At 42.2% G+C, this 26,705-nt stretch overlaps 1 protein-coding gene across 3 annotated transcripts in view; it reads right to left on the bottom strand.

The window, feature by feature from the left end:
* The window catches only part of nup210 (nucleoporin 210), a 139,177-nt gene extending 112,914 nt beyond the window's left edge, over positions 1–26,263 (bottom strand). For all 3 annotated transcript variants that reach the window (XR_015080044.1, XM_086001713.1, XM_086001714.1), the window contains exons 1-3: positions 25,765–26,263; positions 11,261–11,397; positions 10,063–10,194 (exon numbers count right to left, since the gene is read on the bottom strand). Coding sequence is in view for 2 of the 3 variants with exons in the window: in XM_086001713.1 (XP_085857839.1) it covers positions 10,063–10,194; positions 11,261–11,397; positions 25,765–25,922 (427 nt within the window). In the remaining variant the exon portion in view is untranslated. The remainder of the gene's footprint in view (positions 1–10,062; positions 10,195–11,260; positions 11,398–25,764) is intronic.
* Between the last annotated feature and the right edge of the window lie 442 nt (positions 26,264–26,705).

The raw sequence follows: 26,705 nt of genomic DNA, 5'->3' as shown, positions 1-26,705 counted from the left end.
TCTGAAAGCAGGGAGGTACAAGAGTTGCTTTAGCGTGAGGACAGGGCGGCAGCGAGGGAGGCATGAGTGCTGCGATGCATTGTATTGGTTCGATAGTGGCAAAGGATGCTGGTGTGAGGCACAAGTGGAAGGAGAAAAGGTCAAAAAGGTGATGACCTTACCATTGCTGTCCAGAACGGGGTCGGCATCTCCAGTGGCGACGAGGCCAATCATCCGGCCTGCCATAATCTGCTTCACTCGCTGCTCCAGATCGATGAGGTCTTTAAGGTCAAGCCGGCCTCCCCCGGTCCGTTGCTGCTGCCTCCTGTTATGGGCCAGCTTGCCCTGCAAGAGAAAGGACGGGCTCCGAGTACAGTGTGAAGCCCTGATCTTGGCTGCACTGCCTCCCATGGGCAGTGTGTAAAGTGGTGAATGTGCATGTGAGTTTCATGAAAGGCCCATAGGTGTTGGATGAGGGCTGGGCATTGGGGCTTTCAGGACCCTTTGGCCATAAAGTGAGGTGCATATGCAGGGATGAAGAGGATACTGAAAAGGGTACTCACCCTGACGACCTGAGTGAGGTCGTTGAACTTCTTCCTGCATTGCACAGGGGTCCTAGGTACCATGCTGCTGGAGGTCACTGTGTGCCACCTCCCTCCAAGCTTTTCGATATTCGTTGGGCAGCGGCCTCCTGCCACTGTCCGGAAACAGGATAGATCGCCTGCGCTCCACTGCGCCAACCAGAACCTTCAGGGCCCCCTCACTGAACCGCTGGGCTCGCCCTCTGGCCCTCTCCATGGTCCTAGGCGTTAGAATGTGGCAGCAGCTCTGTCCAGGCCGAGAATCAGGGCTCCAATGTGCAGGGCGTGGCTGCAGTCCAAATCGACCCTCCCCCTTTAAGAGCTGACTGGCGCCAGCGTGTCTGCCTGCAATCGCTAACTGGCCGCACCTGCGCTGCGCCCGCCCTCGGTGGTAGCGCCTCGCTTTTCCGGCTTTGCGCCTTAGGACAGTCGTGCAGCGCCTGCTTTAGCGCTCCAAGCACCTCTTGGGGCAAAGCAGGTCAATTTCGCTGAAGGTGGCGATAATTTGCGCCGGGCGCTAAATTTAGCGCCCCAAACGTGGCGATACTGAATTTCTAGGCCATTCTGCTTAAAACACAAATGTATATGGGGAGCAGTAATAAATCAGTTTCCTCAGTATCTGGGAAATGCTTACCGTTACGTTAGTGCCATTCAAGTAGAAATCTACAGTATGACATTTAGATACATTGAACCAGATTTTCCTGCAACAGAGAGATCGGCAACTTAGACTATGAATTTAGGCATCTAATTTTCCAATCTCGCCTTCGAAGTTCATCCATATTTTCCTGCATTTGCAAGTAGAATATGCTGTGGCTAAAATAGCCATAATCGGAAGTGGCATGGCCATTTTCCCCCCCAGCAATTCCACAAATACATCAACTGCATGGCAATTTTAAATTTTTAAATCGTACTTTACTGTGAATCCAAAGTATGGCACTCAAAGTGCTGCTCCCAACAGGCTGTCTTCTTGGTGGAATCGGCCAGCTTGCTTCTGTTTAGAGCAGGTCATGAATTTGCGTATGGAGAGTCCACTGGTGTGTAGTGCTTATTCGAGCCTCAGACAGACCCACGTTTAATCAGGAGTGATTTTTCTTTATTTAAAAAAAAATTAGCTATAAAATACCCACCGTCGGGCCACCGCCACCAGTATCTTGAAGTCTAAGCAGCCGCGGCGTGCAAAATACCGACAATCCAGCCAAATTTGCGATCCCGTTGTTTTCAGTGAGGGGACGGAGCTATGATAATTAGCTTTCAACCCATCGACGTGGGGCCATGGCGGAGTGGCGCAATAGTTGCAGGAAAATATGGTGCATCGCAAGTGATGGCGTATGTCACTTACTCCATAAGTTCAACTTTCTTTTGCGCCATTCAAGGGTCACAACGCTGTAGATCTGCCATTATAAATGGTGCAAGTCACCAGGAAAATCTGGGTCATTTGGACAGGCATCGAATAAAACTCAATTTTTGGTATGTTTAATTAGCCAATTCAATTTCTATTGCATTAAAGCAGTAAAATGAGTTATAAATGGTAAGCCTAAAAAGTCAACTACAAAAGGAAATTCATTTATAAATATTGGAATTTCCTACATGAGAGGGCAGCAAAAGCATGCTTATTTTAATGTTACTAGTGCTCAATAGAATAAAAGAGCTACATTTTCTTAAAAATAAAACAGAATTCCAATAGTACACAGCAAGCTATATTTGAATTTTTGAACATGCAACCAGTTTTATAATCTTTTCAGAATTTATAAGATCAAAACAAATTCCCATTCAACTTCCTAAAAAGTATAGAGTTCTATGTTTTTGAGGGGGGAGGGCGTGCTGGTGTAAATGTACCATGAAAATGTTGTTTGTTTGGTGATATTTAGTGTTAACACAGTACTGAGGACCTCATTTCTTATATTGGTCATATGTTATTGCATTGAGCATCTGGAAGATTTTATTACAACTAGTCAGAATGCTCTAAATTCATGTATATTTACTAGGAGACAGCAGTAAAAGAAGCCTTGCATGTAGTCTTGATAAGCAGAAATGCATCCATTCAATTTGACACCGACATATTCTGCACATGTAAACCATCAGTAAATCTTGTAAAGTCTATCCTACTATATTTCTCCCGACTGCAGTCTCCTCCATCCCTCATTTGGATGGTATTGGGCAAAGGAACGTTTAGCACCCACTTCATTTCCTGTGGCTCAGTGGGTACCACTCTCATTTGAGTCAGAAGGTTATGGGTTTAAGCCCCACTCCAGAGACTTGAGCACAAAAATCTAGGCTGACATCGAGAGGGAATGCGGCACTGTTGGAGGTACCATCTTGAGAAGAGACGTTAAACTAAGGTCTTCCCTCTCAGGTGGACGTAAAGGGTCCCATGGCACTATTTTGAATAAGAGCAAGGGAGTTCTGCGAGTGTTCTGGCCAACGTTTATTCCTCAACCTTCGTCACTTTAAAAAAAAAACCCAGATGGTCTGGTCATTATCACTTTGCTGTTTATGGGACCTTGCTGTGCGCAAATTGGCTTTCAAGTTTCCGACATTACATCAGTCCTTCAAAAGTACTTAGTTGGCTGTAAATCACTTTGGTACGTCCTGAGGTTGTGAAAGGTGCTATATAAATACAAGTTCTTTATTTCTTCTTTCTCTTTTAGTTTCGCTTTAACTTTAATCTGTAATTGACCTTCGCATTAAACACTAATGTCTTGCTAAAATATTCATATGATAGAAAGATTAAGAAAAATGATTGACTCAGCTAAATCAACGACTAGTGAAAACTGCCTTGGTTACTTTGTGATTTGAGGCAGATGAAACTATCTCAGGATAATCACCATCACAAACTTATAGCAACAAACTTCAGAGTAAACATAAATAACACCATGGAATACAATTGGATTTTGGCGCTCTGTTTTCTATACCGATTTTGGAGCAATAAATTACACCGCTATCAGTACCATTATTTTTAATTCTAAGTAGCAGTGGCATGAAAACTGGCTAAAATGCAGGAAAATATTGATTGCCATTGATTTTTATCCAGGTAGAGCCATGATAATTACCCAACTGTTTTCGGCAAGGGAATGGTGAAGCATTGCATAAGTCCCAAGAAAATGTGAAAACTCCATAATTTTCTTTCTTTTGCCCCAAGGGTCCCTACACTGTAGATGCACCAATACTATGGCTCACAACCCCAGGAAAATCTGGGCTGCAGTTTAAAATGAGAGATTATAATCCATGTTTATTTTATACCAGTTCTGGATTCACTTCATAGTCAAGCCAAGTCCAGTCGGTGGTGGTGGGGGAGGGAGACTTTTAACTTGAATTCTGTCAATCAGCTCAAAAAAACTCAATTCAATCAAAGATTTCAAATTTTTTTAAAAACATTTTAGTGTAAGCATCCAGCATCTTCTACCAAGCACTATGGAAAGAGAGCTTTGGGGAATAAGGAACCATTCATCCAAAGTTTCAGCTTACAGAAGATTAACAAAAACAGGTTTTGTAACATAGCAAAGGTGTGCTCACTTCACTATTTAAGATGCACTTTATTACTTAAATCCATTCTTTTATTCAGTTACTTTTTTTTTTTAAATGTCAACTACTTCAGAAACTGAATATTTCCTCGGAAAATTGCTTGCAATTTAATGAGACAGACATCCCCCTCATCATGTCAAAAGCAATGGATTTTTCACTGCTGTTCAAGTTCTGACAATGATTTCTGAAAGCTTCAAAGGGCCATAAAGGCAAGAGAGTGGTTCAAACATCAGCAGAAAGTAATCTGACAGTAACAGAATTCATCACTATTGCTGGTAATCAAGGACAAGGGACCAAATGAAGGACCAGACCTATGCAATCTCAGGTCTTAGCTCAACTTGCCTATCCTCAATTCTGTGGCACATGCAGGTGATCATCCATTAATTATCTGATCATGCCTTGGGCAATATCATATTCCGATTGTGTGGAGCCACTTGCTTGATGGGCTTCATAGCATTCACCTGTGGCAGGCTATGCTCACACAATGAAACAGATTTTATGGCTCACACTGCAATATGAAACTGGTTTTAGTATTTTTTTATTTTTTTTAAACTTCACATCTTTGAAAAACTGACCATTAGGAAAGTGTGAGACAGCAACATTTGATCCATCATAAGTAGTGCAAACATTTAATGATTTCATAAGTTTATAAATGTAGATATATATGGGGTAATTTAATGAGGCTCCACTGGTGACTGGAAGCCTCATTACATGAAGCAGTAATCAAGGATAGTGATATAATTATGTCCAGATTCTCCAACCTACGCGAATGTCTAATGAATCCTCACTGGCAACAGAGCCGTACAAAATTACAAAGCTGTCAAACACAACAATTAAGAAAATTAATGAGCTTTTTCTTTTGGTCTTACTGTATCTCATCTATTTTGGAGAAGTATCTTTACATCCCCAGTAATTGAACATTTTTCCATATCCCCCACCATTTGCTTTTCCTTCTCGCCATCATCTGCTTTTCCTGAATTGTTCATTCTTTTTAAAAACATTAAATTTTAGGTTCTCCTCATGCTATACTCTAACCAGATGGGTAGGTGGTCAATCTGTTCCCAGGCCATTGCAATTACTTTTCTATAACTAGAGGTTACAAGCTGCCCAGAATGTTTCCTCTAATTTCCCACCATTCCTCCTGCACCACTGAACTGAGCTTCAAACCTCACATTGGGACTTTTGTCAAGCCCAGTTACTTCCACTTTCAAACAATTGCCACATACTACTACCGCCAAAATTTTCATCCACATATTCATGACCTCAATGATCTATTTCTCCAATGCCCTCTCCTCCCTTCACGAACAAAAACTCATCTAGAGCTCTAGCCTGCAATCCATGACGCATGAAGTTCCGCTTGCCTGTCGTCCCTATTCTCATCAAGCTCTACTGACTCCGTGTACCTCAGCGTAGAGTTTTCAAAATCCTCAAATCCTTGCTCTGCCTTACTCCCACAAACACCTTCGGCAATATATCCAAGCTTGTTCCCTCCACTTATTAAATTCCAGTCTACAATGTATTCACCCCCCTCCCTATTCACCCAGAACAACAGATTCTTCACTCAACATACCAACACTCTTTGGAACGCTCCCTAAACCTTTTTGCCTTATTAACTTTTCCCCTTCTTCAAAATTTACCTCTTAAACTATGCTTTTAGTCATCTTCTGTGACTTCTCTCCTACTTTTTGCTCGTCTCTTGATGCCACTTTACATAAATGCAAGCTCTGAAATTCACTATATGAAGAATCAGTGACATGAACCAATGCTTTACTACTCCATGACACAGCTGTTGTACCACTTTCCCACTTCTGTGTAAGTGGCAATTAGTGCTTGAATATGAAAATATATGCAGATGATACCCAAAACAGACTTTAATAATTGAGATCTAGTTTTTGCACAGACCACTACTTCATACCCATTGCTGAACCCCACTACAATGTTGGTACCATCACATCTTAGTGAAGTGCAAATTGACTCATTTTTAAGTGGCCTTTCTCTTTTCTTCCACCATCACACTGGCCATGTCTGCTGTCTTTATAAAAAGGTGCAACTATTTCCTATTTTATTTCACTAAGTTCACTTTTTTCCTTCAATCCCTTGGATACACTGAGACAACTTTAATAACTTTAAGCACGCAAAGTGCTTTAGAGCCTGAAAGACTGCTACTGTTCCCTGCAGGTAATCAATGCCAGGTACAAGAATACCAAAAGGCCGAAAGAGTTGGCTTTAGGAGATTGAGCCACATTGCCACGTACTTGGAGATGCAAGTTAGAAGATTACCCGAATACCATCACTCCTTGGAGACAAAAGCTGGAGGACTCAAGAAAAGGTAATCAAGGTGAATAGATAAGTTCCAACATGAGTGCAAAAGACAAGGCTGAAGCGTTTGCAACCATCTTCAGCCAGAAGTGCCGAGTGGATGATCCATCTCTGCCTACTCCGGAGGTCCCCACCATTACAGAAGTCGGTCTTCAGCCAATTCGTTTCACTCCACGTGATATCAAGAAATGGCTGAGCGAACTGGATACAGCAAAGGCTATGGACCCCCGACAATATCCTGGCTGTCATGCTTAAGACTTGTACTACAGAACTAGCCAAGCTACAACACTGGCATCTACCCGACAATGTGGAAAACTGCCCAGGTATGTCCTGTCCACAAAAAAAACAGGACAAATCCAATCCAGCCAATTACCACCCCCTCAGTCTACTCTCAATTATCAGCAAAGTGATAGCACTGTCAACGACACCTTCCATCAAGCGGCACTTACTCACCAATAACCTGCTCACCGACGCTCAGTTTGGGTTCCGCCAAGACCACTCAGCTCCCAACCTCATTACAGCCTTGGTCCAAACATGGACAAAAGAGCTGAATTCCAGAGGCGAAGTGAGAGTGACTGCCCTTGACATCAAGGCAGTATTTGACCGAGTGTGGCATCAAGTAGCCCTAGTAAAATTGAAGTCAATGGGAATTAGGGGAAATACTGGCTTGAGTCATACCCAACACAAAGGAAGATGGCTGTAGTTGTTGGCAATCAAACATCTCAGCCCCAAGACATTGCTGCAGGAGTTACTCAGGGCAATGTCCTCAGCCCAACCATCTTCAGCTGCTTCATCAATGACTTTCCCTCCATCTCGAGGTCAGAAGTGGGGATGTTCGCTGATGGCTGCAGAGTGTTCAGTTCCATTCGCAACTCCTCAGATAATGAAGCAGTCCATGCCTGCATGCAGCAAGCCCTGGACGACATTCAGGCTTGGACTGATAAGTGGCAAGTAACATTCGCGCCATACAAGTGCCAGGCAATGACTATCTCCAACAAGCGAGAGTCTCGCCACCACCCCTTGACATTCAATGGCATTACCATCGCCGAATCCCCAACATCAACATCTTGGGAGTCACCACTGACCAGAAACTTAACTGACCAGCCACATAAATACTGAGGCTACAAGAGCAGGTCAGAGGCTGGGTATTCTGCAGCGAGTGTCTCACCTCCTGACTCCCCAAAGCCTTTCCACCATCTACAAGGCACAAGTAAAGAGTGTGATGGAATACTCTCTAATTGCCTGGATGAGTGCAGCTCCAACACCACTCAAGAGGCTCGACACCATCCAGGACAAAGCAGCCCGCTTGATTGGCACCCCATCCACGGCCTTAAACATTCAGACCCTCCACCACCGGCATACCGTGGCTGCAGTGTGTACCATCTACAAGATGCACTGCAGCAATTCACCATGGCTTCTTTGGCAGCACCTCCTAAATCCACCTCTACCACCTAGAAAGACAAGGGCAGCAGGCGCATGGGAACACCACCACCTCCAAATCACACACCATCCTGACTTAGAAGTATATCACCGATCCTTCATCATCGCTGGGTCAAAATCCTGGAACTCCCTCCCTAACAGCACTGTGGGAGTATCTTCACCACACGGACTGCAGCGGTTCACCACCACCTTCTCAAGGGCAATTAGGGATGGACAATAAATGCTGGCCTTGCTAGCGACGCTCACATCCCAGGAACAAATTTTAAAAAGTGCAACAATTACACAAAGTATACTCATTCACACAACTTTGAATATTTAACGAGTGAACTTTCCATGGCACAGCGCAGTGAGATGAAGTCTTTTTACTACCTTTCTTGGTCATTTCCATGTTGCTGCCGCTCTATGTTTATGTGCTGCTTCTGCTCCTCTCTAATTCTTCTAGTGTTCGGTGTCTTAACTTCTCTCTCTCGGGCTTTGTGCTTCTACTGCTCTACTTCACTATCTCTTATCTTGTGCTCGTGTCCCTCTTCACTTCTGCTAGTCCCTATGTCTGTTTTTCTTCTCATCTACTGGTCTGTCTCTTACTCTGTGCTCCATAACATTTGCTTTTACTTTTGTCGTTTGGATTGGGACACCATAAATGCCAGGTGTTTGGGGGCAGGAGAGAGCTGACCAGGGCTGCAAGTTGGCAAGAGGCAGCTAGCTCAGAGCAGGGAGAAGGATCTGGACTGCAGGCAGCGGGATGTTGCAGATAGCAAGTTGGGAATAATCTGGCCAGGACCTCATGCCAGTTTTTAAGTCATGGGTGAAGAGGCGGAGTCAGAGGAACAGAAGGAAAACAAGTGGTGCCTTGGCAAATAATTTCCGGAGGACTAAACGTTAAGTATAATGGTAAATATATTTCTGCATTTTTTTTTTTTTTTTTTAAGAACGAGGCATGACACCAAGGGAAGGTGGAAAAAATGTGACGGAAATTATATCATAGCCGCATCGTGACACAAACAGGAAGTCTCAAAACTTTAACTCTGCTTCACCTGAGGACAATGCTTGGGCTTGACTTGCTGTGCATCATGGGAATTCCACATGTAATGTATTTAGAAGGTGGGCAGTAATTGCACCAGGGTGCACAGACATTAGCTGGTCCCCATTTTAAAGTTATACATTGTCATTTTTATAGTCATATATTCTGTACTTATTTATTTGACAGAATATGCTTTGATTTCATGCTGTTTATATACTTAAATAGCAAAGCTTAAAGCAATTTGGGAAGCAGAGAATCAGAGTTGGCTGGAGCAGGAGAATTTCTCTGTAGAACAGGCAAGGAACTGGCAGATGCAAAACTTGAATGCTACAGGCATTGCCACTGGCAGGAAAGTGCAATTACAGCTCAAAACGTTTACCTGAGCAGATTCTGTAATTAATATGGAAATAGCAATTTATACTCAGAAAGATTGACAAAAAATGTAGCAAAAAGATGACAACAGCAAGGTTTAGCAGACAAGATGATTTTACATTTATTAGATACGTATGTGCAGTAGGGAAGAGAAGATCACTTCAATGTGTAATGTATACAGAATAAATTAAATCAAAGTGAATCTCTCCAATGATTATACAAAACACGTTTTTTTTTTTTTTAAATAAGCTTTTACCAGTGTAAGGGTTAAAATAAATGTTAAATTAAAAAATTTTAAATGATTAAATAAAAACTTTTAAAATTCGTTCATGTAAACTTTGGGCCGGATTAAAATGTTTATTATTTTTCAAAACATTTAATTTTAAATGCTTAAACAAAAGGGACTTTTAATTAATTTTGAACATGGGCTTTACGCATGCATACTCCTGGAGGCATAGGACCCGAAGCCTCCAGGTACTTTCGTATTTTTCCAACCCCAGGTAGGAGGTGTACTTTGGAGGTACGCCTCTGACTGCAAACTTTGGCCCATTGTGTTTTTTAATATATAAACTGAGGGGGTCACGGAATTTAATTATTCAGCCCTTGGTTTCAGTTAATCACAGAAGCAGAACAAGAGGTGAAAAGCTACACTGTCCTTGAAATTTGCCTCTCGTTTGAGAAATTGTTATCTCACAGCGAACATCAATATGAAGCATTTAATAGTTCGGTCTCTTCAGTTCCTACCAATATGTCTGAGAATGCTGAGGAACCTAACATTTACATTCATACAAAACTTCAGTGCTAGTTGCCAAGTAATGAATTACATACCTTCTGCATCCAAAGCTCTAATTCTCAATTTCAGTGGAGAATCTTCCAAATAAAGTTCACGAGTTGTGGACACAATTTCAATCTCACTGATGACATCAACTATTGCATCACACCGCAATACTCGGCCAATTGCTATTTAAGAAAAAAACTTGGAGATTAAAAGACACACACGAGGACAAGTAAAAAACAATTTATGGTTAATACTTCATTCAAACAGTAACAGTCACCAAAAAATTTAATCTTTTCGTTTACTCAAGATTTTCCAATTGGAAAAGAGCATTTTTCAAATTGAAAATCTATTTTGAAACAGATACAAATACATAGCTATTATTACATGAAGCAGCTAACATTTCTCTCCAGCTGATTTTGACCAACACCCGGAAAATCCCATTAGCTCAAATGTTTAGCTGCTTTTAAAGTGCTTGTCATGATTCCATCATTCCTCATCCTTCAAGTCAAGACCTGATTGTAGGTTCCCCCAGTTTCTCAACTGCTGGAGGCAACAGAGAGAACCTGGTACTGAATGAGGACGTGCACATCGTAAAGAAAGAGAACTGAGGATACAGCAGTTAAGCCTGAAGCAGTCATAGCAAAGTTCTTCACATGTAGGAAAACAATAATTTGTGGAGTGCAATGAAGGTATTACGAAAAATTCAAGTTAAAATTTAATAACAGAGACAACTCCAACTTGAGCAATTCACACTCTAAATATCTGAAGAACATAAATAAAAACTAACACTGTCAGAATACAGCGGTATTGGCAAATGCCAGTAATAGGTCCTACAAATTTTTAAATCTCAACTGCACTTTCAAGAGAAAGCATCGAGAGGCTAAAGCACACAGATGAAGGAAACATTACCTTGGACAGCTCCAAGACGTTACACATAAGCCCTGAGCAGCTTAAAAGCCAGTCACCTAACCACGCACCTGCTAGCCAGGGAATTGTAATGGGAAAAATTTTTAAAAAGAGAAAATTAGAAATTACAAAAAAATCTATTTTGCAATATTTGCTGTGCTTATTTTTGGAGCTAGAAATTAAAAATGGGTTTGGGTTTTAAGACCATCTCAGCTTCTACAGCTGAGCATAGCCACAGTGGCATAAATCCTGAGTGATAAAAAGAAAATTGCAACTTTATCTACAAGATAATTGTATAAATTTTAGCTTTCATAGTACAAGCATTATTGCAGAAAACCATACCTATTTCTTCAGCAAAAATAATACTGGTGAGGCGGGCTGGTTGGGATGCGTGTGCCAAAACAATTGCTTTTTGCGAACACTGTCGATCACTTGGGTTTATCGGTTCAATACTGGCAACCTCTGGTCTCGTTGACCACCTACAAGAAACAAACCGCAAATCAAACTTGTTCTTCTCTACCATAATTAATAAACTGCCATCAGAAATAACCTCACAGCAGAAGTATATAATAGCACCATCAATTCAGAACATAACTGTCAGATTATGAGATTGCACAATTTTGCGCATCGGTATTCGGCTTCGCGAGAACTGAACCTGCAAGCGGATAAAGTAATTCATTTTCACTGGGGGAGAAAGAGGATGTTATCCAATTTACTCTGGCTGAAATGTCTTGCTGATTAGTCGCAGAAATCTCCACACCCAAAACTTCTGGCTAGAGAAGCAGTCACAGCAAACAACCTAAAAAAAGAGAAGCAGGCAGTGTGACAAGGGTTGCTTCTTTTAAAAGGTATATGGCATATTGACTGATTAGAAAGTAGCATTGATGGCAAGAATGACTTCTCTGATTGAAGTCAAGGCTTGTGATTGATGCAAGGCAGGACCACAAACCAAACACTTTTTCCAACAGCTGTATGCTCAACAGACACAGCAAGAAAATATTAGTAAAAAAAAATTGGCTTTTCCCATTAACTCCTAAATAATTATTCAGTCCCCTCCCATAGAAGATAAAAGGATAATTCTCTATTTCATTGTGAAAGTAATACCTTCAGTCTACTCACTATTTTGTTGGTAATGACCTTTTGTTTTCTTTGCAGTTGAGATTTTTGAAGTATTACATTTTGTCCCACTACAACAGAGGGGGGGGGGGGGGGGAGAAATTATTATTTAATGACCATAAAGATTTGACTTTAAAAAGGAAGTAGCATGGTTTGGGATCTTTCCATTCTGTTTGAAATATTAGTTAATATTAAAGTTCCAGTATTATGACACAGTATTACATAGTATTTACAGCACAGAAACAGGCCATTCGGCCCAACAGGTTCATGCTGTTGCTTATGCTCCACACGAGCCTCCTCTCACCCCTCTTCATCTCACCCTATCAACATATCCTTCTATTCCTTTCTCCATCATGTGTTTATCTAGCTTCCCCTTAGGTGCATCTATGTTAGTCACCTCAGCTAGTTACACATTCGAACCACTCTCTGGGCAAAGAGGTTTCTCCTGAATTCCCTATTGGATTTATTAGTGACTCTCTTATATTTATGGCCTGGTCGATAGTTCTGGTTTCCCCCACAATTGGAAACATCTTCTCTACGTCTACCCCATCAAACCCTTTCATAATCTTAAAGACCTGTCAGGTCACCCCTCAGTCTTCTTTCTAGAGAAAAGAGCCCCAGCCAGTTCAATCTTTCCTGAAAGGTATAACCTCTTAGTTCAGGTATCATCTTAGTAAATCTTTATTGCACCTTCTCCAATGCCTCTACGGGAAACTCTCTGGTACCCGGCACCGACGGGACCGGGCTGGTGCCGGATGATTAAAGATTCCAGATGGCGGAGAGGGTTATCTACCGAGGCTATTTTTAACAAACAAAACTTTTTTTTTTTTTTTTTTTTAAATCAAGCAATGTGCAGTATACAGTAATTGGGTACTCACCTACAGAATGTTGTGTTAAATGGATGGTGGAAGATGCTTGATTAAGTACAGTACTGCCAGTTGAGGGTAATCCGTAACTCTTTAATGACATCCGATAGCGCCAAGAAGCAGAGTGGTGGCAGTTTGGAGAACTACCCCCACTGACTAACCGGCCTCGGCAACATTGGCGGTTGTTGGTGTTGTTTTCGGAGTATGAATTTTGCCGGTTAATAGAGAATTCTGGATATTTAGGTGCCGCTTAAACGAGAGTTTCCTGTGCAACCTTTTTATAATATGGAGACCAGAACTGTTACAGTGCTCCAAGCGTGGTCTAACTCAGGTTCTATACAAGTTTAACATGACTTCTCTGCTTTTCAATTCTATCCCTCCAGAAATGAACCTGACTGCTTTGTTTGCTTTTGGCCTTATCACTAAAAATACCGATGCAGGTTAATATGTGTATCTGTTACCCCAGATCCCCCTGCTCCTTTACCCCATTTAGACACTTACTTTCCAAGAGGTATGTGGCCTCCTTATTCTTCCTAGCAAACTGTACCACCTCACTCTTATAAGAACATAAAAATTAGGAGCAGGAGTAGGCCATACTTCAAGCCTGCTCAGTCATTCAATAAGATCAAGGCTGAACTTCAACCTCAACTCCACTTTCCCGCCCAATCCCCATATCCCTCGATTGTCCTAGAGTCCAAAAATCTATCTATCTCAGCCTTGAATATACTCAATGACTCAGTATCCACAGCCCTTTTGGGTAGAAGATTCACTACCCTCCGAGTGAAGAAATTCCTCCTCATCTCAGTCTTAAATGGCCGACCCCTTATCCTGAGACTGTGACCCCCTAGTTCTAGACTCTCCAGCCAGGAGAAATAACCTCTCAGCCTCTACCCTGTCAATCCCCCTCAGAATCTTATGTTTCGATCCAATGTTATCTTTATTGACGAAAGGTCGTCGACCTAAAACCTGAACTGTTTCTCTCTCGCCACAGACGCTGCCTGACCTGCTGAGTATTTCCAACATGTTCTGTTTTTATTATCGATATTGAAGTTCATTTGCCAATTACACATCCGTTCTGCAAGTTTATTAATGTCTTCCTGCGGATGACACCAAATTTCAAAATTGTAGTTCTGATTCCAGAGTCCAAATCGTTTAAGTAGTGAACCAACAGTGATCCCAGCACTGATCCTTGTAGAACATCACTTCCCACCTTTTGCCAGTTTACCTTTAACCCCTACTCTCCATTTTAATTAATATTAAAATGATCATGCAAGTGTACCAAATAGTCGTTGCCTTTCACGACCTCTGGGCATCCCAAAGTGCTTTACAGCCAATGAAGTACTTTTGAAGTGTAGTCACTGTTGTAACATAGGAATCAGTACAGATGAATTATGGAGTTGGACCCAAGCCTTCGAGTCCCACTTCTTTTGATCATTTCTGGGTCCTGCTCAACATTAATCTCCTCTTCATTTCATTCAGTCATACCCCCTTTCACCTTACTTTTCTCTGGCACCTTAGGCCCTTGGATCCCTCCCCCACTTAACACTGCTACTCAGCTTTCTCACTACCGACTCAGGCTCAAAACCCTCTTGACTGAGCTTGTGGCCTCCCGTGGTATTCTTTACTGTGTCCACCATGGCACCTGGATCTGATTCACCCAGAACAGCAGCCTGCACCTAAATTTCTTCAGCCTCGTCTCCTGCAACTTCTCTGTTCTTCTATCCTCAGTCTCACTCTTCACAAACTCTTACACTCATGGCCACCCACTTGACTTCATCATCTCTCTGGCTGCTTGACTTCTGAAATCATTGGTCATCAAAAAGGCTCTCTGAACATCTCATGATCCTTACCATCCATATCCCTTCATGTTCCCTATTCCTCAAACTTCATTAACCCCCACTACCATCACACGCCAAAAAAAAACTTGTCCAGCTCCTTTACTAATTCACTATTCACTCTCAAAACTCACAATTCCCTCTTCCCCCAGTCATAACACTTCTTCCATTGTTGATCTGCTGAATTGTTCCTTTCCTCTGCCTTTGACACCCTTATTGCCACCAAATCATTCACCGTCTCATCCCCGGTACAGTGCCCATCTTCATTCCCTTAAATCTCAGATGCAACCTTGGAACGAGCTGGTGTACTTTCTTTACTCTGGCCTTGAACAACAAAGTGTAGGTTTCATCTTCTGAAATATTCTGTGTGAACTATACTGTATTAACATTTTGGTACAAAATACAAACCAAAAATGATAATTAATGCAGTAGGATTGAAGGCGCTGTATTAAATATTCTTTGTAAATCAGCTATGGACTTCAAACATTGACATTTACAATATCAAGTTCATTAAATTGTCGGTAATCAACTGTAGATCATTTCTATGCAAACTTGAAGTAGCAACGTTACAATCAATTCTCTGAAAATGTCCGCCCCCTTGAATTGTGAGCATGTGATTGGTTCTCATCCTCGCTGACATCTATTAATGACCTAAACACACACAGAACTTAATTAAAATAACCCTAAAAGATGTACAGGTTATATGGTCATGATGTGGAGATGCCGGTGTTGGACTGGGGTGGACAAATGTGAGAAGTCACACAACACCAGGTTATAGTCCAATAGCTTTATTTGAAATCACAAGCTTTCGGAGCGCTGCTCCTTCGTCAGGTGACCTTACGAAGGAGCAGCGCTCCGAAAGCTTGTGATTTCAAATAAAGCTGTTGGACTATAACCTGGTGTTGTGTGACTTCTCACAGGTTATATGGTGTTAGAAGACAATAATTTAACCCTATTTTATTAAAGGCAAAAGTTCAAAAACTATGCTGTACATCTGGCAAAGACCACAGATAACATTCCACAGTTGTAGATCATTTGAGCCGTGTGTATAAATGTGAAATTGTGGGATACTGGCCTGGTAAGCTGTTTTTATATAATGGCCCAGGACTTGCAGTCCCGACCATCACAGAAGCTAGTCTTCAGCCAATTTGATTCACTCCACGTGATATCAAGAAACGGCTGAGCGCACTAGATGCAGCAAAGGCTATGGGCCCCAACAACATCCCGGCTATCGTGCTGAAGACTTGTGCTCCAGAACTAGCTGCACCTCTGGCCAAGCTGTTCCAGTACAGCTACAACACTGGCAACTATCCGACAATGTGGAAAACTACCCAGGTATGTCCTGTCCACAAAAAGCAGGAAAAATCCAACCCGGCCAATTACCGCCCCATCAGTCTACTCTCAATCATCAGCAAAGTGATGGAAGGTGTCATCGACAGTGCTATCAAGCAGCACTTACTCACCAATGACCTGCTCACTGATGCCCAATTTGGCTCGGGACCTCATTACAGCCTTGGTCCAAACATGGACAAAGGAGCTGAATTCCAGGAGGTGAGGCGAGAGTGACTGCCCTTGACATCAAGGCAGCATTTGACCGAGTGTGGCATCGAATGTGGGAAAACATTCCACTGGCTGGTGTCATACCTAGCACAAAGGAAGATGGTTGTGGTGGTTGAAGGTCAATCATCACAGCCCCAGAACATCGCTGCAGGAGTTCCTCAGGACAGTGTCCTAGGCCCAACCATCTTCAGCTGCTTCATCGATGACCTTCCCTCCAACATAAGGTCAGAAATGGAGATGTTCGCTGATGACTGCAGTGTTCAGTGTCATTCGCAACTCCTCAGATAATGAAGCAGTCCATGCCCGCATGCAACAAGACCTGGATGATATTCAGGCTTGGGCTGATAAGTGGCAGGTAACATTCGCACCATAGAAGTACCAGGCAATGATGATCTCCAACAAGCAAGAGTCTAACCACCTCCCCATGACATTCAATGGCATTACCATCGCTGAATCCCCCACTAACACCACCCTGGGGGTCACCATTAACCAGAAGCTTAACTGGATCAGCCACATAAATACTGTGGCAACAAGAGCAGGTCAGAGGCTGGGTATTCTGCGGTAGGTGTCTCACCTCCTGACTCCCCAAAGCTTTTCCACCATCTACAAGGCACAAGTAAGGAGTGTGATGGAATACTCTCCACTTGACTGGATGAGTGCAGCTGTAACAACACTCAAGAAGCTCGACACCATCCAGGACAAGGCAGCCCGCTTGATTGGCACACTATCCACCACCTTAAACATTCACTCCCTCCACTACCGGCGTACCGTGGCTGCAGTGTACACCATCTACAAGATGCACTGCAGCAACTCGCCAAGGCTTCTTCGGCAGCACCTCCCAAACCAGTGACCTCTTCCACCTAGAAGGACAAGGGCAGCAGGCACATGGGAACACCACCACAAGTCACAAACCATCCTGACTTAGAAGTATATCGCCGATCCTTCATTGTCGCTGGGTCAAAATCCTGGAACTCCCTCCCTAACAGCACTGTGGGAGTACCTTCACCACATAGACTGCAGCGGGTCAAGAAGTTGGCTCATCACCACCTTCTCAAGGGCAACTAGGGATGGGCAATAAATGCTGGCCTTGCCAGCGACGCCCAGATCCCATAAAAACAAATGTTAAAAAACAGCAATGTGGCAGCATTCGCCATTGTTTCACCTTTGAAACTGACCGCAACTTCAGAATTATCACATGCACAGCCCAACACAAGAATCCTGAAGTTGTGGTCTGTCATACACTACTCGTTCACAGGCTGCGCTGTGGACCCACAATCGTTCCCCCCCCCCCCCAAAAGTCAACAATCAGTGAAATTACTGATCTCACGAAAACCTCCCCTTTTCCAAACAAATATCGGTGTTAGGATTACATCGGATATTCGGCACAGAAACAGGCCATTCGGCCCAACCATTCCATGCTCCACCCGAGCCGCCTCCCGTTTTTCCTCATCTAAATCTATCAGCATAACCGTCTATTCCCTTCTCCCTGAAATGCTTGTCCAGCCTCCCCTTAAATGCATCTATACTATTCGCTTCAACCACTTCCTGTGGTAGCGAGTTCCACATTCTCGGCAGTCTCTGAGTAAAGAAGTTCTTTCTGAATTCCCTATTGGATTTCTTGGTGACCATCTTATATTGATGACCTCTAGTTAGCGAAGGTCTGCGATCTGGAAAAATCTGTGCCCTTACTTAAGGGCCCCCGGGACGCAGACGCTTCCGCTCCTGGGCCTCATCAAACTTGAAGTGCGCAGGGCCCACGTATCCCAGAGGCGCAGGTAGTTCGCAGCGTCCCTGGGATCACGTGGGCCATGGGGAGCCAATCACAGAAGGGAATCTCCCTTCATACATTTGACAGGAAAACCTGTCAAATATATGAATGGAGATCAATGAAAAAATAGTAAAACTTTAAATAAATTTTAAAAACACATTTTTAAAATGACTTGCAATTACAATAAATTAAGTATTTTAAGCAAAAATGTAATTTTTTGAAAAAAAGTTTTCTTACAGTGCTAAAAATAAACTTACCTTTTTTTTTAAAAAAGTATTTTTAAATGATATATCAGTGAAAAAAATGTTTTTAAAACTTTTTTCAACTGCTATCCTGGTAAAAGCAGGCCTTACACCTGCTTTTACCAGGCGTGAGAATTGTAAGGGTTTTTCGCGGGCGGAGGGTCTCCAAAAAGCAGAACTACCTGCCCGCAGAGGCCCTTCTCCAGGGCAGCCAGAGGATCTGTCAAGACGATTCTTGACAGATTGGAAATGCCAGTTTTCAGCACATGCGCTGTGCATGCCTGAAACCAGTATTTCCGATGTCCCTACGGGTGGGCACACAGCGCATACCCACCCATAGGGATCGGAATATCTAGGCCATTCTCTCTGTATTCACTCTATCAAAATTTTTCATAATTTTAAAAGACCTCTATTAGGTCACCCCTCAGCCTTCTTTTTCCAAGAGAAAAAGAGATCCAGCCTGTTCATCCTTTCCTGATATGTAAACCCTCGCATTTCTGGTATCATCCTTGTAAATCTTCTCTGCACCCTCTCCAGTGCCTCTATATCCTTTTTATAATATGGCGACCAGAACTGCACGCAGTATTCTAAAGTGTGGTCTAACCAAGGTTCGATACAGGTTTAGCATTACTTCCCTACTTTTCAATTCTATCCCTCTAGAAATAAACCCTAGTGCTTGCTTTGCTTTTTTATGGCCTTGCTAACCTGTGTCGCAACTTTTAATGATTTGTGTATTTGTACTCCGAGATCCCTTTCTCTACCCCACCTAGACTCGCACCCCCCAAGTAATAAGTGACCTCCCTATTCTTCCTACCAAAATGTAATACCTCACATTTGTGTTGAGCTTCATTTGCCAATTATATGCCCATTCTGCAAGTTTATTAATGTTCTCCTGTAATTTGTTGCAGTCCTCCTCAGTATTGACTATCCCCCCCAATTTGGTGTCATCCGCAAATTTAGAAATTGTTTTTGATTCCCAAGTTTTAATCATGAATGTAAATTGTGAACAGCAGTGGTCCCAGCGCTGATCCTTGTGGAACACCACTACCCACCTTCTGCCACTGTGAATGGCTACCTTTTACCCCTACTCTCTGCTTTCTGTCCTGAAGCCAGCCAGCAATCCATTCTGCTACTTGTCCCCTGACTCTGCATTCTCTGACCTTGTTCATCAGTCTATTCTGGGGTACCTTATCGAAGGCCTTTTGAAAATCCAGATAAATTACATCTACTGCATTACCATTGTCTACTCTCTGTTACTTCTTCAAAAATTCAATAAGGCTGGACAAGCAAGACTTTCCCTTTTGAAATCCATGATGACTATTCTATTATATTTTTGGTTTCTAGATGTTAGAAACCCCATAAAAAGTTAGACCCATTCAAATGAGGTGTAACTGGGTTTTTAATGGCGATCTGAGTAATAACTACTGAAACAACCGTTCTGGTGCAAAAAAAACTAATTTTATATTGGTGGAATGTCAAATTTCTTTATTAAGTTAAAAATTATTAGATTTTAAAATTAATTTTTTAAGTTTGTTCATGATATTTCAGCTTCTACCTTAACCCAATGTGTACATCCCAATCTTTATTTTGCTTTGTAAAAAAATTTTTTTTTTAAATTTTTTTTAAAGAAGTGATTGATTATTCGTGCATTCTATTTCCTGGTAGCCTGTCTGAGAATTCTGCAATGTGATTGGCTGCTTAGACAGCTTGCTGACGTCACAGCAGCTGGCACTATGGGATTCCCACTATTGTTAGAAATCAGGGGTGTTCAAAATGTATATGGTTTTGCGGATAAAACTGACGCGAGTAATGCGTATTTACATGATTGCATTAGAACTAGAGACAGAAAGTCTCTCAGACTAGTATTAGAATAATTAGATAGATGTTTAGAGTCTGCCTGTATTTTGGTTCTCTGCAGATGTTATAGCATTCTGTAGTGTAACGGTCATAAATAATCTTGTTTTCAAGTTAGGATTTCAACCTTGTTTATGTTTCTCTAATTTGACCAACCAAGGCCCAACGTTATATTTCTTCCATTACTGCCAATAACCATATTATAATGCTAAGTTAGGATTTTGACTTTGTTTAACAAAACTGCTAAAAATGCGTAAGTTAACCAGTGTATGAGAATAGAATAGAAGATATCTTTGGGAATTTAATGATTCATTCCATGGTACAATAGTCTGATAATGGAATAGTTAGTTTCGCTTAGCTAAAGCTGCATGAACAGCATGAACATAAATAACGGATAACAAACAGTTACGAACATCTGATGGCAGAGAATGGCATGTCCAACTCCAAACTAGGGACAAGAGAGATAAGACACGAATTCCAAAGGAAGAACCTTCAGAAAGATTAAACAATAAGACAAATTGGATGAGGTAATGAGACCCCCCTTTTGGGAAGGGCTTTCATCCAAGAACTTAGACAGACAAAGAACTTGAGGTGTCATTGGGTGATGAGGTTTCAGAGGAACCTCTGTAGGTTAAATGGTCTTGTCAATAACTTGGCCTCAGGCCCACCCCATAAAAAAGAGAATAAAAGTAACACCAAGTGCTTGTCCACACAGACAGTGGAGGGGAGAGCCAAACAGAAGTTGGGCTGGTCGAACACTCTTTCGAAAGTAATCCCACGCTCACCAACTTGAAGGTCCCAGAGGAGGGAGGGGGAAAGCCAGAGAACTGTTCATGCACGCCAGCCATCTGTCCAATTGGGACTGGTACCAGCTACTTGTCATGGTTGTATGTTTTTGCTGTATAACTAGCATGTTATATTCCATCTTAAACTCTGATTAAACACAATATAGCCAACATATTGGTTTGCAGTCGATCCTGATTATTTGAAAGACTAGAGATAAGCTACTAATTGGCCAAATCTCTACAAAATATGTTGATTTCAACTCAACGTTGGAAAAGCCGAACTTCTTGCCAGAGATCTTTGTGGACAGCTTACTTTGGGAACAGTGGCGAGTGCCTTTGCATTGCCGCTGGCCGCAAATTACGGGCCATTCGGTTTCAACTTGATAATCATCAGAATCAGTAACATTTAGATTTGATTGTTTTTCATCTGGTAAAGATCCTATAACTATTGCAAAGCAAAAAAAGCAAACAAAGCACGGAGGTTAATTTCCAAAATAGGCTTTGCGTATTGAGAATGGACTTGGAATGAGAAGCAATAAATAATGTATCACAAATCCAATAGAAAAACATAGAAACATAGAAGATAGGAGCAGGAGTAGGCCATTCGGCCCTTCGAGCCTGCTCCGCCATTCAACGAGATCATGGCTGATCATCCAAACCCTAGCACCCGGTCCCTACACCGACAGCCATCCCACCCAAGCCCTATCCCCGTAACCCTACGTATTTAATCCCCCCTAACACTAAGGGCCAATTTTTTTATCATGGCCAATCAACCTAACCCGCACATCTTTGGACTGTGGGAGGAAACCGGAGCACCCGGGAGGAAACCCACGCAAACACGGGGAGAATGTGCAAACTCCACACAGACAGTCACCCGAGGCCGGATTTGAACCCGGGTCCCTGGCGCTGTGAGGCAACAGTGCTTTGAGGAAGTAACTACATTTCTGGAAAGTCCACAGGATCTTCTTGGATTTTTCGACTTCAGTTATCCAACTCTTTCTTTTTAATAATGCGAACTCAGTAAAGTATTAACAGTTCCCCTGCCCCCTAATCTCATGAATTGTTAAATTTTAAGTGACTTCTCCAGTTCTGTGTTCAGTCCAAATTAGTCTATTTTTAAAAAAACCTCACACACATTTGACTGCGATTTAAAGACCTGGATCACATCTTCTGTAAAACTAATTTGAGTTCGGAGACCCTCTCTTCAGAATCATTCTTCAAACCCTCTCCAATACAGAACATACTCCGAATGTGACCTCACCCAATGATTTATGAGTTCAGGGTGGCTTATTTCAACTTGAGTCACTTGTTTCAAATTATAATCAAAGACCCTGGATATACACCTCATTAATAATCAATAGGATTAATAACTCATCTGGATACTTTGAATGAATGGTAACACCCAAATCCTTTGCTCATAGTACCACGTCCATTGTAGACACAAATTACAGGTTCCAGCGTGCAAAACAGTACATTTATCCACATTAAAATTCAACTGCCATTCATCTGGCTGGTGTGAGAAAGAAAGAAATAGGGATGGAAAATAAAATTAATGAATGCAGGGCTCCTACTCCTAATCATTACCAACAACCCTTGCTGAAATTGTGGCAGCTCAGTGAGAACAGGATCAGGTACAGCTATATGCCCATCACATTTAAAATGGATGCCAACACTTACAAGAAATGTCAGCTTAGTCCAATTGGTAGAACTCTTTCTTCTGGAGTCAGCAGGTCGTGGGCTCAAGCTTTAATCCAAGATTTGTGCACAAATTCTAGGCTACTTCAACACAGTTCTGAAGGAATTGTTGGACGCGCTGGTGTAGATTTTCCGCTAGGTTGCGCAGGTTTTTCCCCCCAACGCAATTCGCTCTGAATCGACCAAAGCAGCGCAAAAGATCAAGGGATTTCAAGCGCAGGTTACGTCCAGCGCAAACCGCGTTTGTGATTATTTGCTCTATTTTTTAAATCATCGTGCTAGAAACTGGGCCCGCCCACAAAACTGGCCATGCCCCCCCCCCCCCCCCAGGGTGAATTCATCATTATGGTGAGTTTCCACTAATTGCACCAGTTTGTGGGCCTTCGAGGAGGCTCTTAAAATTAAAATTTCTTTTGGTGCAGGGGCACCAATAAACATCATTTAAAAGCTTTTAAATATTCAAATATTTATTTGACTAAGAACTGACTATTTACACCAATGAAACTAGTAAATGGTTCTGTATAGTTTTTAAAAGTCATTTTCAGTTATTTAAAAAATCAGGTTGCTCACAGGAAGTGGACTAAACACGGATTAAAAATGCTTGTGTGTGTGATAAACCCATTTTCAGCTGTATTAATAAAACTGCACCTGATTACCACTCAAATATTTATCAAGGAATAATTTTTTAATGGAAGGGCAAAAAAAATAATTACGTTCTAAAATGCTGCCTGATTACGCTGGTTCATGGAAGATTTTACATTTGTGATTACGCAAAAGAGCGAGAGGAATCTTGAACCATAACTTCACTTCGGAAAGCTAGCGTAATTTTGAGCGCAATTTGCACCCGGATTGCTGATTGCGCCCAAAGCAGAAACTCTACTCCCATATCTTTTGGCCGAAACATTAAATCAAGGCACTGCACCTGGTCAGGTGACTGTCTCAGCCAACATTCCTCCCTCAACCAATACTAATAAAAACAGATTAACTTGTTATTCATCTCTCACTATTTATGGGATCTTGTTCTGTGCAAAGTAGCAGCCACGTTTCTCAATATCACACAAATGGACTATACTTCAAAAATTAATTCATTGGTGTGAAGTGCATTGGGACATCCTGAAGACATAGTAAGCTCCCATATAAACCAAAGTTCTTCATTCTTTCTACCTACAGTCACATAAAAATGAACACTTGGAAAGGTACCAGGGGTCTCTCAGAAACTATGGAATCATATTCCAGCAAGTAGTGAATGACTTCAGTTGAGAAAGAGGCAACTAGAAATACAGCAAACACTTTTTTTTTTTTTTTAAAGTTAGGCATAAGCTATTGCTTCCAAATTTATGCTGGCTCTCTGCAACCTAACACGCTTTAAAAGAAATAAAGACAGAAAATGCTGGAAACACTCAACAGGTCAGATAGCCAAGTTTAACCTTAGCCTTTTCCAGTTCTGACAAAGGGTTCGACCAGCAACGTTGACTCTGTTGCTCTCTCCTCGATGCTGCCTGACCTATTGAGTGTTTCCAGCACTTTGTTATTTCAGTTTAAGAAGAAAAAAGTTACTTTGCAATACTATTACTTATAATAAAACAAAATGTTATATTCCTCTTTAGATATTCATTTTAGTTATCTGCAGATGTTTTTTCTGGTATCTTAAAATATTTCTGCTTCGCCTTTAGTCCATTTTTTCACTGAATGAGTCACTTGAGTCTCGTTCTTACTGTGTTCCCCTCCCCCCTCAATGATATAATTCATTTCCATATTCTTAACAGTAGCCTTATATGCAGTCTAAATAAATGCACAATCAGTAGAAATCGGCTTCGCACCGATGCTAAAATCTGGTATCTAGGCCCAAGCTGATCTTGACAAAAGCGAAACTGCCTCTTCCAGGAAGTATCACTCAACTTTGCACTGATGTAAACTGGATTTGGGCTGCATTTACACAACGACTGCAGCATCAATGTTAAACTAAAGCACTTCCTTTTGATGCGCATGACCTTGAGAATGAGCCTTTAAAATACATTTTCACCCCCTTCACTGGACCACAAACAATGCATTTTTTACACATGTGTGATACAAATTAGATCATTGGCTAGTAACTTTAAGAACACCCTCTGTTTGGTTTCCCCCTTTATGTTTAAATGGGCTTACACAATGTGTCATCTTCCCGCCAGCATCTGCCTCCCTTCTTCGGAACATAGGAACAGGAGTCGGCCATTCAGCCCCTTCTGCCTGTTCTGCTATTCAATTAGATCAGATCATGGCATATCTGTATTGTAACTCTATCTACCCATCTTGGTTCCGCTGCACTTAATAGCCTTCCACAACAAAATCTATCAATCTCAGTTTTGAAATTTTCAACTGACTTGGCCTCAGCAGCTTTTTTCAGGGGGTCGGGGGGGGGGGGGGGGGGGGAAGAGGTGGTCAGAGGAGAAGAGTTCCAGATTTTGCATGAAGTGTTTTCTGACATCACCCCCAGAAAGGCAGAGCTCTGACTTAGTTTCTGTATATGTTTTCTTGTATTTGACCAAGTTAGGCAGCAACTGAATCAACTAAAAATGCCCTTTTTATTGTTTTAAAATAATTATGAAAATCATACAAGTGTTCATCTTTGCTTATTTTTTGGTGAATATAGTGCCTCGGAAATAGACAAATGCATAAATCTTATATTTCCACAGATCAGTGGGTGGGTATACGCCATTCAAGATAAGAGAGGGGGGGCCGAGAGGTCAAGATCTGGGTGTTTTGGAACTGGAGTAGATTAACCTGCAGACGCTGCCACTCAAACGTTAGGCGCCAAGTATGCCCACGTGAATGTCAATGATTATTTACACCGATTTCATGCAAACTGGGCAGAACACTCTATACAGCCGGACTACTGGTTAACCAGTGCACATTTTATACAATCTGATTCGTTAAACGGTGGGATCGTTTACTATTAATGGTGTGTGTAGTGGGTCTGTGCTGAGAAATGGCGTGTAACCTTCAGGCAAAGCGCCCACTACACGTGTACTCACTCAATGGAAGTGGCTGAACTGAAGCACGGATTCATTTACTCATTACCAGATAAGACCAAATCGTGAAAACGCTCCAAAAATAGAACGAGTCGATCGCTTGCTCGGCTCTCTTACCATTTGTAACATCCTTCCGCCGCTTCGAGTGTAAAGTTGACCGTCGTGCTTCTAGCATAAGGGAGCAAAACTTTGGGAATGTTCAGTTTTGAGGCTTCAGAATAAAGACTTGTGCAGCCGGCCAGAATCAACATCCAGTTATGAAAGCGCAGACCCATGTTCTTCTCCAGCACAGTTCAAAGGGTAAAAAAAAAAGCAGCAAGTGCAGATGTTGCTTTAAAAAGGCAGGCGGCAAATTGAGTTCAAGTTCTGTTTGAAAATCGATGTCAAAAAAATAATAATCGGGGTTTTGTTTCAAACGTCTCAGTGATAATTTCTAAGTGAGGGCCCAGGGCAGGTGTCTCTGCTCATGGAGCATTCAGAAGACGGGCGGACATGTTGCAGTTAACGGATACAAAATAACCCGCGTGTATCCAACCGCGATACTCGGCGCCCTGCCCGCCACCCACACAGGTTTCACTGGGCAGCCTGGTGAGACTCTTCAGAGAGACAACAAACCCCAGCGATTTCCCCGGCGCCTCCTTTTAAAGGCGCTGCAGGCTCGGCCCCTTCACTACAACGCGGCAAATAGCAAGCGTTCAAGGCGCCGCTTCCTCACTTTTTCTCAATATATTTGCAAACCGCAGCTTCAGGCGAACACTGCTTCCGTTTTCCACACCAGAAATACCCGCCTTTTTCTAACATTTGCCCAACGTCACGCCAAAGCCGCAGTCAAAGACTAAACCGAACGCATGCGGATTAGATATTTTAACCAATTGACTGCTGGACAAGTCTCCCTTCGCCGCTTTCACCGTCTCCTCCCCTCCAAAAAAAAACTGCAAGCGTCGCTTTGGAAATCACAATTCATCATAGTTAAAAATCACCTGAGCCCGACATTTATCAGGGCCTCTTAAAGTCCCAGTCGGGAAAGTCCCTGGCCAAACTGCACAGCAATTAACCTC

Source organism: Somniosus microcephalus, chromosome 11 (genome assembly GCF_052327205.1).
Source record: "Somniosus microcephalus isolate GS21.2 chromosome 11, FLI_Smic_1.0, whole genome shotgun sequence".
In the NCBI taxonomy this organism is placed as follows: domain Eukaryota; kingdom Metazoa; phylum Chordata; class Chondrichthyes; order Squaliformes; family Somniosidae; genus Somniosus; species Somniosus microcephalus.
The sequence above is the reverse complement of the archived record's forward strand: the minus strand, read 5'-3'. Positions and strand labels throughout refer to the sequence as shown.